Genomic DNA, 12,175 nt, shown 5'->3' with positions numbered 1-12,175 from the left:
TCGGATCCCTGGAGACAGAGCTACATGGGTGGCTAGACTACAGTGTTCTGTGCTTAGCACTTAGGACAAGGAGAGCCCAAGAAACTGCCAAAATGGGTTGTCCAAACATTGTCCCGTTCTTTAATCTCAGAGTGCACAGACAGATGAACAGATGATATCAAGATTTCTATAACAGCCGCATCCTGTAAGCAGTAATCCAGATGGAACACAATAGCTTTCTGATATGTTTACCTAGCAGGCAAATGGCATCTATTTTGATTAGATGATGTGGTTAAATTATTCAAGAGGAACTTGCCTTTTCCTTACTAGGAATCATTACCTAACGGTTTGGTGACCACGTCTTTTTCTGTCACCCAGAATGCTAATGTCTATGCGTGACATTGAACTGTGAAGATGTTTCTTTAACTTCAGTGGATTTTGGACTGATCACCGTACCACAACCGCATGCTACTTGCAGTGTCCAGGTTCCTGGAGGTTTTCATTTTTTCAAAAAATCTTCTGCACTGTAGATTAAATTAAGAAATTGTTCTCTAATCCAGAAATACGAGCCAAGTTAGCAGATCAAGTAGCAAGCTGTGGATGGAGCAGATACTGACATTTTCTTCAAAGAGCAGCCACACCACACATGAAGGCCAGACAGAAAGAATGAGATACCCTGAAGCTGAATTCAGGTCCTCTGGAAGAGTGACAAAGGCTCTTAATGGCTGAGCCATTTTTCCAGCCCCCAATAGTAGGCAATTTTATATCAGGATAATTTCAATGTGATTTTCTGAGGCCCCTGCAGAGAGAAATAACTATTCTAAGTGCAATAAGAAAACCTTAAAACGTGATCAGAATAAACCATGTTTTCTGTTAGGCTATATGGTTATGATAAGCCAACATGGTTACCGTGAATAATCGTTTTTTGCATGATTTTCAATTTGGTTTGCCAAAATTTTATTAAGGAATATTATTTTCTTTTTCGATTTGTATAGAATTTTTTTTTAAGCATATTAGGGTTTTGGGACAGAAAGGATGAAAATGTGTCTCATGTCACCCTTCCTCGAGATCCTATAGTACAGCTCATGCGCAGACTTACTTAACCATGACCCACTTTCCTGTGGCATGCTCACACAACTGCCATGAGAAAGCAAAGAAACGGATGTTATATTGGACCTTTTATTGTGTTCTTCCCATAGCAGAAAGCCATACTCCTACACAAGGCAGAAATCCCCTCTTTGCTCTCTTCATCAATAGATCAGTTAATTCACAAGCATTGCTAAATATTCCCAAAACACCATGGACATATGGCCATTTAGCTCTTCATAAAAAAATAATCACACGAATAATATCGCGTTCTTTAAGTTGATTTCCTAAGAGGAAAAATGACTCCTTCCTAAGTCGTTCCTGCCCCCAGAGAAAGCATGTTAAATATTTCTTCTCGTGTAGAACATACTTGTCACTTACCTGACCCTCCATGGAGAGTCCCCACTCTCATCCTACTCTCTAGGCAGGTTTCTTGAAGAGGCTGTCTTCAGGCATATCATGTCACAACAAAGGCCACATAGAAACTAGGAATTAAAGACATTTTAGGATCCTGTAATTCCTCCAGACGTTCTCTTTCTGACCAGGGTTGATTTGCTGTGTATGTGCACGTAGGGCTTACATTCTTAGGACTGTTGCTCTGTGCCTGCGGAGCATGGCACTGGAATTTTGACGACGATTACATTAAATGTGTGAGTTTCTCTTGGTAAGACAGCTATGTTCGCAGTCTATACTCTGCTGATGTGCTCCTAGGAAGTCTAGAGCCGTCTTCGGTTTTTTCTTCAGTGCTTTATAGTTTCCGTCTTAGGGTTATTTCACCTTTGGTTCCCTTTCTGTTCTATCCCATGGTTTACCTTCTAATTGGGTTGCTTATTTCTTTTGTGTTTAGATTTGTATTTTAGTTCTTAATACATGCTAGATGCTCATCCTCTGTCAGCAGTATTGTTTTTGTTGACAAAGATTTTTTTTTTCCCCTCTTCTGCGGACTGTCTCTTTACTCCACTGGCAATTTCCTTGACTGCACAGAAGGCTTTTTAATTTCCTGAAGTCCTACATATCAATTATTGCTCTTATTTCTGGAGCTACTGAAATCCTACTTAGATAGTTTTTAACCTGTAAAGTGCCTGTAAGTGAAAATGTATGCACTACTTTTTGCTCTGGCAATTTCAGAGTGGAGTTTTATGCAAGGTAAGAGGTAAGAATCCTTCTTTCATTTCCTCCCTCCCTTCCTGCTTCCTTCCCTCCTTCCGTCCCTCCCTGGCTGCCTGCCTGCTTCCTTTTCTTTTCTATTTTCTTTTCTTTCCCTTCTTCCTTCCTTCTTTTCTCCTCCCTTCCTCCCCTCTTTCTTTCTTTCTTTCTTTCTTTCTTTCTTTCTTTCTTTCTTTCTTTCTTTCTTTCTTTCTTTCTTTCTTTCTTTCTTTCTTTTTTCTTTCCTTGCAGGTTTCCCAGGACCATTTATAGAATATGGTCTTTGCTCCAATATAATTTTTTGGCATCTTTGTGAAAAAAATTCAGGTAGCCTTAGTTCTACAATGTTTTGTCTCAGTCTTCTCTTCTATCCATTTGTCTACACACTTTCTTTTGTGCCAGTACCATGGTCTTTTAATTACTATGATTCTGTAGAATAATAGAAACCAGACACAGTACAATACCTCCTGCAGTATTGTTCAGGATTGTTTTGCCATTCTTGGTCTTTTGTGCTTCTGCATAAATGTTATGATTCCTTGTTATATTTTGGCAAAGAAAGACCCCGGCACTGTCACTGGGGCTTCATTGACTCTGTGGACTGCTTTTATAGGACAGCTATTTTTCACAAATGTTAATCCTGTCAATCATGAGCACGGGATGGCTTTCCTTTTGGTATCTTCCTTCTTTATAAGCATCTGGAATGTTTTATTATAGAAGTCTCTTGTTTCCACGGTTAGGTTTACTCTCTGGATTGGTTTTTAGGTAGCTATTGTGAGTGGGTTTGTCTTCCTGGTTTCTCTTTCAGCATGCTTGTGGTGAGCATGTAAGAAGCTACTGGGTTTTGGGTTAATTATTGTATCCTTTCACTTTGCTGAAAGTATTTACCAGCTCCAATTTTTTGGGTGGAGTCTTAGGATCTATATATTGTGTATAGATATTAAATGTTAATATCATGTATACAGAATGAGGTCATTTGCAAATAGAGATACATTGACTTCATTTTCAATCTGCACCCCCTTTTCCCCTTCTCTTGTCTTACTGCTGTAGCTAAGATGTTAAGCGTTATATTAACTAAGAGTGGAGAGAGTGGACACTCTTGCCTTGTTCTTGACCTTGTTGTGAATGCTTTGAGTTTTCCTCCATTTAAAATGATGCTGGTTGTTCTTAATAACACTTTTCATGCTGAAGTATGACCCCTGTATTCCTAGACACTCTAAGACTTTTGTTGTGACAGATGTTGGATTTAGTCAGAGGCCATTCCTGCATTGAATGAGCCAACTGTTATTTCTGTCTTTGAGTTCACTTATATGATAGATAACATTACTGATGTACATACATTGAATCATTCCTGCATCACTGGAATGAAGCCTGTATGGTTATGATGAATGGTCTTTTTGTATATGATCTTGGATTTGGTTTGACAATATCTTATTAATAATTTTTACATCTATGATCATCAGGGAGATAGGTCTGTAATTTTCTTATTCTTCGTGTGTGTGTGTGTGTGTGTGTGTGAACCTGAAAGCCTTTCATTTCTATTGTATGTAATAATTTAAGTGATGTTGCTATTAGTTCTTTGAAGTTCTGGTGGAATTCTGTAGCTAGTTCATGTGGTCTTCAGTCATTTTTTAGATGGAAGACCTTTTTATTGTTACTTTAATCCCATTAATGGTTTTGGGGTCAGTGTAAATTGTTGATTTCATCTTGGATTAATTTTGGTATGTTAAATGCATTGAGAATTTTTTTCATTTCTTTCCTCCTTAGAATAGGGAACAAAATACCCATGAAGGAGTTACAGAGACAAAGTCTGGAGCTAACTCGAAAGGATGGACCATCCAGAGACTATCCCACCCAGGGATCCATCCCATAATCAGCCATCAAATCCAGACACTATTGCATATGCCAGCAAGATTTTGCTGAAAGGACCCTGATATAGCTGTCTCGTGTGAGGCTATGCCAGTGCCTGGCAAATACAGAAGTGGATGCTCACAGTCATCTATTGGATGGAACACAGGGCCCCCCAATGGATGAGCTAGAGAAAGTACCCAAGAAGCTGAAGGGGTCTGTAACCTGATAGGTGGAACAACAATATGAACTAACCAGTACCCCTAGAACTTGTGTCTCTAGCTGCATATGTAGCAGAGGATGGACTAGTTGGCCATCATTGGGAAGAGAGGCCCCTAGGACTTGCAAACTTTATATGCCCCAGTACAGGGGAATGCCAGGGCCAAGAAGTGGGAGTGGGTGGGTAGGGGAGCAGGGCAGGGGGAGGGTATAGGGAACTTTTGGGATAGCATTTGAAATGTAAATAAAGAAAATATCTAAAACAACAACAACAACAACAAAACAGATTTCCTAATATAGTAGAACAGAGGTTTTAAAAATATTTAAGTTTTTCTGAATCTCATTTATTTCTGTTGTAATGTCCTAGGATAGCAAAAACCATTCTCAACAATAAAAGAACCTCTGGTGGAATCACCATGCCTGACCTTAAGCTGTACTACAGAGCAACTGCGATAAAAACTGCTGGTGTCTTCTTTCTTGACGGATCTTCTTGAGGCAGCAGAGGGGGAAGAATGTCAGAGGAGGATAGATTTTGGATATGTAGAGTTGCTGTATAAGAATAAAAAGTTTACTTATCTAAGTCTAAGTTACCATGCTATTGTAGCTGACCTGCCTTCTGTGTTCCTCTGGGGCCAGAAACTGCAGTCTCTGGCGCTTAGCATCTCATCCTAAAACAGCAGGAGATTAAGTAAAGGATCAATTGCTAGAGCCTTTTCCCTTTTGTCCAGATGCTTCTTGCTTGTAGTAGGGCTAGGGGAAGGTTTGGGTCAATAAACTACTAAACCAGGAGAAGAGAATAACTCTCACAGAAGGAAAAACTTTTACATAAGCAAAACTCACATAAGTTCATATATAAATTCATGCATGCACATTTATATATTTCCACTCAAACCAGTTGGGCCCAACTTGCATACAGTCTCACAGTTACATACTCACAACCCATAGTTCCATATATGCATTTGCAGCAAAAGTCCAAGCACCAGTGCAGAAAGAACTCACTCATTCTGGATGAAAATGAGCTCCAATCTTTATTGCATAGAGGACGAAAAAGCTCCTACCCTTTTAATGCTAAATGAATCAAACCCAAGTTTGCAAGACGAAAGCTTTGTCCCTTTAGTAAGACTAAGCCTGCCTTGTTATTGAGAAAAGACCTATTCTGTCCATGGTAAGGGGAAGCTTGCCTGCTCCTTCTGCTCTTTCTCTAGCTTCTTCTTTTTTCCCCCTTTCCCTCTACATTCGGCATATTGCTCTATTAGTTTTTTATGTTACCTATAGTGTCTTAAGTTATTTCACTCTGCATTCTCCTTCTAATCTTGCTCTCTCCTCCTGATCCAATGTCACAATAATGCTCTTACTCTCAATGTCTTTTCTCCCAAAGCAATGTCTATACTTCTAAGTTCTTGAGTTCAGTTCTGTCTAAAAGTGTTCTGTCTAAAAACTTCCTCTCAGCTCAGTCCTGACTCTTCTCTTTGTCCTCAGTACTTACACATCTGTTCAGAATACATGATCACATGGTAAAAAGTTCATTACAAGTTCACACATAAAATGCAAATCATAAATTGAATAAGAAGCTTACAACAGTGAATGTTTACATGCATATCCATTATCTGGCTGAACATTTATCACCTGTCACAGCTCCACGGGTTCATTGAAAGTTAAAAATTATAACCAAGTTATTAGTGAAATTTTGTATAGATAAACCCAGTCAATATTTTAATCTTCTGTCCTAGGACCTATAATAAACCATTAGTTCACTTTTTATAACCTTTGGTTAATGGTTTTACAGCCTCTTGGAAGATGCTCTGAATAGTAGAAAGTCTGGTTACTATCTAGAAGCAATTCACTGGTGACATTTGGGAGACAGAGTTCTCATTGCAGTTTTGACAATAAGAAACCGATCTAATAGCAGTCCCACTATAAAAGAGCTTAATAAGTACTTATATAATTTTAGGACTTTTTGGAGGCTCATCATTAAGAATTAAGAAGCCATCCATTTATCTATATAGCATCACTACAAGAGAGTACATCTTTGCAGATCTGCAGAGATCTGCTCAAAAGGGTAGGCTAATACCTAGTGATTGTTATATGTGTTTAATAATATCAGGAAAAGCATATTAGTAGCAGGAATCTTTCCTCAAGTAAGTTTCTCCTGGGTCTTGCCTACCAGAGTTTTGTCATAAATGTTAAGCTAAGTCAGTCATCTCAGGAAGATTACCTGCTAATTATTGTCTTGTACTATGGTGGCTCCTGACATTTTTCAGTACCTCCCAGACTTCTTCAAAGATGCATTGACCAATGAAAAGTGCATATTGTTAATCTCCATGTGGTTGTAGTTTCTGAAGTGTTTTGTTATAATGTTTCTAATTTTAACCTATGATGGTCCAATGAGATACAAGAAAGTGTTTTATTATTTTGAGTTTGTTAAAACTTGGTTGGGAGCCTAAATCATGATCTGCCTTAGAGAAAGTTCCATGGCTTCCAATAATGACTATTAACATCAGTTGTCTAAATGTCTATCATCAATATTGACCTGCAGTTGTTTAAACCATAACTTTGTTTATTAATTTCTTTTGTTTAGATCATTTTACTACAGAGCAGAGTGGGGCTATTTAAATTACGTGTGCCTTGTTTTTTATGGCCAGTGCTAAAAATATTGTAAAGGAAAAAAAAAATAAAAAAATTATAAATCATGCCAAAATGACAGAATTTGACAGGGGTATTTCAGGACCCTATACAATTAGAATCTTCCAAGCACATGTGGGAGGGCATTGTGAGTCATTACTAAACCTATGGTGGTTCCTGCTGCTTTAGTGGGTATTCTGTGCAAGCTGAGGGCTTGGCTGCCTTAAGAGTCAGTTCTCAGCACTGGGGCTGCATTTGCATTACAACCTTGCCTTCTTTGAGTTCCAAAGCACAGTGAATTTTCATTCTGTGGATTTGACAAATCCCCACTCACTCTAGAAGACTTTCACCCAGAGACAACACATTTCTAAGCCATGGGGTGACATCTGAGAATGTTAGAGAGTGGGGGAAAGTGAACAGAGTGAAGAAGTCTGCAATGAACTGGAGGGTTGAGGAGTCAGCCCTCTCTCCTGCTGTCAGAGCTATCTTTGCAGTAAACATCCCTTGGCAGGTGGAAGGCTGTGAAACCAACTGAGCAACTGGGCTCAGAGAACTCAGACTTGCTGTGCAACAAATCATAGGTGGAACAGAGGGCTGAGCAACCTGCCATGGGCAAGTGTCTGACTCTCAGGCTCCACAGTAGTTCAAAAGGTTTTCTCCATGCCAGAAGTTGGCAGAACTGACTGACCACAATGCTCTTTTATTTGCAAGGTTTTATTTTTAATGATAACGTTTTAATAATTTTTTTATGTTTTAAGATTTTATTTATTTAATTTTTTATGTTTTAAGATTGTAATATAATATTATTCCTGGCACCCACAGATAAGTGTACTTCTCACCACTGACCAAAGAAATTTCTCTTTGCAACAGAGACCATCATAGAATAACCTAACTGATCGAAACAGAGAGTGGAGGCCCATTCTAACCCATATACCAAGCACCTAAGATAAGGTTTAAAAGTAAGTAAGTTATCTCTCGCTTTAGGAGTATAATTTGTCTAAACTTATGACAATTATAAGACCTTATTTTTGTCGTGGACTTCAAATTTGTCTCAAGGGTTCTCTTCCTTCGTGGAGCACTATTCGAAGACGGTTGTCATCATCACGCCACTTCTCCCCTTTAGACATCATGGATTTTGTATTCGCCTTTATCAGCAATAGGCTTTCATGGAATATAGCATTCTATGCCAAATATCATTGGGATCTGTTTAGACATGGAGACAGAATCTCCTTGTGGTTTTTACTGGACTTTGCCAGATTTTCTATGCGAATACCATGAGCTTTTGAGTTGCATCCTTATCTCTTGCACAGACCTTGAAGGCATGAATTTTATTTTTCAGCGACTAACAAGAGCCATTTTCTAGACTCAGTCTTCCCCAAGTCAGCTCGCCACAGACTAGTTCTTTCTGGTATGTGCTCACGGAAGGTGCATCGAGTAGGGGAGAAGTGAGCAAGAAAAGGAAGCAACTGGACTTCTTGGTAATGTCAAATCTTGTGACTGGCATCTCTACTGAGGGACAAGTTATCTTCAGGCTTGGGACACAGAGATAAGATTAGGAGGAGCTCAGAGCCCCTAGATGGTGCCCTGTTGGATGGCTCAGTGCCTGCATCTTTGTTCTTCCCATGAAGCTTTACCTTGACCCCTTCCANGTCTGCATGGGAGAGCTGAGGCCTGCATTATGGACCATTCAGGGTCTTCTCACAGATGCAGGAAACATCACACTTTCAGGAAGTGGACAGGCTCCCACTGCATCCAGTCTCAGTATATTCCCAACACTCTTCTGCTAACACATGCACCAGGGAGGGCAGACATAAGCAGAGACTGGTGGAAGGGTTTCTCATCTGCTAAGGACTTTTCCCTCATAAAGCGGGTAATGGGGATTTGAGATGATTTTAGGAAAATCGTGCAATCAGGAAGCCAGTTTCCTTTCTCCATGTACCAATAGTCAAACATGGTTTCCAGCCAGAGGTGGTAAATTTCTCCCATACTTGAACATCCCTCTGCTCTTGAGATTAAGACACAATGCTGTCTCTACTGAATGCAGAGACCACGAAACCCTCTTGAGCATGTCTCTGCTGTTCTCCTACCTGGAGATGGGGACAGCTACAGTTCACTCTGAGTCTCTCATCAAAGCTACGAGTGACAGGAAATACTGGGGGAGTCTCACACAGGGCAGTAATAAGGTCAGGCACGTTAGAGTTACTTGATGGAGGAATACCTCGGTTATTTTTGAAATTTTCTTTAGATTCCATAAACCCACCTTCTTTCCTGTTTGCTTTTCACCTGAAATAGATCTGTGTCCATCTCATTTGAAAAGAAGCAAAAATGCATGATATTTTTTTGATGCGGGACACTATTGAAAAGAACCCACACTTAAACCACTAAATCTGGGACAGGCCCTGGTTACTCCTGTGATCTTTGCCTTGAATTTCTCCTGGAAACATCAGGTGATGATCTTGATGTGACAATAAAGCTTTAAAGACCTTCTGGGGCAGTGGGGTTAAGACAAAGACTCTGACATCATGTATGTCTCTAGGAACGTTTACAACATCTCCTACTGAGAACAAGGGAGAAGCCAACAAACCAGATAAGTAAGGACAGACGATGCCTTTTGTGACTTCAGCCACATTTCTGCACCCAGCAAAGAACATATAAATGAGGAGATCAGCTGAGCTCTCAGTGAAGGCCCTTCTGGTAAGATGAAGTTCATCTTCTTCAGCCTTTCTCTGCTCCTCCTTCTGGAGAAGAAAGCAGCCGGGATAGAACTCTATGGTGAGTTCAGGGAGCAGCCGCAGAGAGGCACTCAGGGANAATGTCCATAAGGATGCCCTNGCAGAGAGAAGAACCCTCCACGGGGTGATCTGCATGGACCTTGCCTTCTCCACCCACATCCACATGCCTGGGTACAGCAGTGGGTTGATGGGGGATTCTGGGATAAGACTTGAAAGGGAGCTGTACAGATAATGTAACTCAGATTCTTGTCATCCATTAGCAGGTGGACCAAAAGGACACTTCCTAGTCAAAACATCCCCACTCATGTTTATTGGAAAAAGCCAGTTCCTCTATGGGCACAAAGAAGAACAGGAAGAGGCACCTGAAGAAAGCATCTTTGTGCAAACTAAGCACCATGCCTATGGCCAGGATGCCGATGCGGACATGGGAGAGGCTCTCAGTTCACAGGAACTGACAAGTTTAAAGGAAGACATAGTTTGTGATGAAGAAGATGAGCTTGCCCAACAAAAATCCCAACTGCAATCCCAGTCACAAATAAAATCCCAAACCCAAGTAAAATCCTATGCAGCCCAACCGAAGTCCCAACCTGGCCAGCTGAAGACCACAGGGCAGGCGAAGTCACAAACCATGCTGAAATCCCACAGAGCCCCTCTGAAGTCCTACAAAGCACGCCTTCATCCCCGAGAAGACGTTCCTCAGCAAACCAAGGGCAGAGGCTATGGCCTGGGGGAAGACCTGGTCCAAGTGCGTCAACAGCCAGCAAAGGTTCACAGGCTCAAAAGACAGCACAGCCGGTCCAGGGAAACAGCAGCATTCTTCCCACAGTTCAGACACCGCTCTCGACCCTATCCTAGGTACTCTGTGCAATTTCAAGAGCAGCTACAGGGCAGTGTTCATCACACAAAATCTTTCTACCCAGGTCCCGGGATGTGCTACTGTCCAAGAGGAGGGCTAATTCTATACCAAGATGCCTTCACTGGATAGGACATGCATTAACCTCTCAAGAGTTAAGACACATTTAGAGGTAAGTGTCTTAGCAAACAGGAGCGCTGTCTGCCCCAGTGTTTCTAGGTGGTGCATGGTGGGCTCCCTGTGCCCGCAGTGGGATGGGTAGTGTATCTACAACAGTGGATGTGCTGAGTTACACACCTTATGGAGTTGAGCTCCATCCCCTGCTGAATGAAGCAAGCACCTGGTAGATGCAGATAAATCTACCTGAGCTGTCACTGTGTCTCAAATCCCTCTCCTTAGTGAGTAGTTTCTACACATGTAACCATTAATACTTTGAACATGCATCACTTATACAATCACGTAAGTTTAAGGTGTGTTTTGGTAACGTCTTATGATTTGGATCCATAAGGCTCAGTTTCTTGCTACATTGTTAGAAAGTATTATTGGTTTTGTTTCCCATACCAGTTCATGTTCTTCAAGACTGTTTAGGGTACACTTGCCATATGGAGACCAGAGACCCATGAGGTTTTTGCAGCATCTTTATGGACATGTGAGATTTGAGCCCCAAGAACCATCCTTGTTTGTGATGCAGGGGCCATGAGATTTGGGGTGCTAGGGTGCTGAGGAATCAGTTTAAGGGGGTACTTGCCATGTCAGCAGATATGTCTGAAGCCTGGGGAGGAAAAGGGGGTGCTACCTTCATGTTTGTATTAAGGGGCACTTCATGCGAAGAGAAGGCATGCAACAGACCTGTTGGTCCAGTGGTCAGTCACGGCCAGTACCCCAAATGGCTGTGAGTTGATCGACCAGACAAGGGACCTGGTCACACTCGCTCCCATCTGGCAGCCCTCACTAACCGGTGTCACCATCCATGTCCTCTCTCCATAGGAGTCCACCTGTGTGGACTGTGATGTCCTGAAGATGCTGACCACCCTGAAGTCCTCAACACCTTGCACGGATGCCGTGATCCACTCATACATTCCTTCCTGAGACTTTCTAATGTTGGAGCAACCTCACGCGGCTGCTCTCTAATAAACCGAGCCTTCCTGACATCAGTTGCCTTTTTTAAAAAAAATGTTTTTTTCAGTTGAAATAGGATTATATTACTTTCCCCTGCTCTTTTTCTCTCCAACCCCTCTCCCTTACCCTTTTCCATCTTCTCTCATGCCTCCCAACTCTCAAGTTCATATCATCTTTGTCTTTTAGTGTTGTTTTTAGATACGTATATATGTATGTGTATTCACAAATATATAAATACATCTCGCTGAGTCTATGTTGGCTTTGTGCACATGATTTCGGGGATGATAGCTCTGAATTGTACAACCAATTATGAGGCTCATTCCTCGGAGAGGCCAATTCTTCTCCAAGAGTCATGAGTTGCCTTTGCTCCTTGTTTGGGGACGGGGCCCTTGAGTCTTCCCCTTTTGTTTCAATATATACATAGATTTAGCCGTCATCTTGTCCTAGTTTGTGTGACGATTTCCAGTAGATCCTGTTTCACCTCAGGCTTCCTCACACAATCCTTTTGCTTTTTCGCCTCCAGTGTACCCTGAGCCTTAAATGCAGCAACTGTGGATGTACAGCTGGAGTCAGG

The 12,175-nt window shown here is 41.3% G+C and overlaps 1 protein-coding gene across 2 annotated transcripts; it reads left to right on the top strand.

Annotated features, from left to right (window-relative positions):
* The first annotated feature begins 9,581 nt into the window (after positions 1-9,581).
* On the top strand, positions 9,582-11,853 carry LOC110319346 (seminal vesicle secretory protein 3A). 2 transcript variants are annotated; one of them, XM_021194833.1, is made up of 3 exons: positions 9,582-9,669; positions 9,890-10,654; positions 11,470-11,853. In XM_021194833.1, the coding sequence occupies exons 1-2, from the start codon at positions 9,597-9,599 to the stop codon at positions 10,612-10,614; spliced, it is 798 nt and encodes a 265-aa protein (XP_021050492.1). In that variant the 5' UTR covers positions 9,582-9,596; the 3' UTR covers positions 10,615-10,654; positions 11,470-11,853. The 2 variants fall into 2 exon arrangements, with proteins under 2 accessions (XP_021050492.1, XP_021050493.1); XM_021194834.1 differs by having other exon boundaries at positions 9,893-10,654; positions 11,470-11,641.
* Positions 11,854-12,175: the final 322 nt, after the last annotated feature.

The sequence above is a fragment of the Mus pahari genome, chromosome 3 (assembly GCF_900095145.1).
Source record: "Mus pahari chromosome 3, PAHARI_EIJ_v1.1, whole genome shotgun sequence".
Classification (NCBI taxonomy): Eukaryota; Metazoa; Chordata; class Mammalia; order Rodentia; family Muridae; genus Mus; species Mus pahari.
This window is presented reverse-complemented; position numbering and strand designations above follow the sequence as displayed.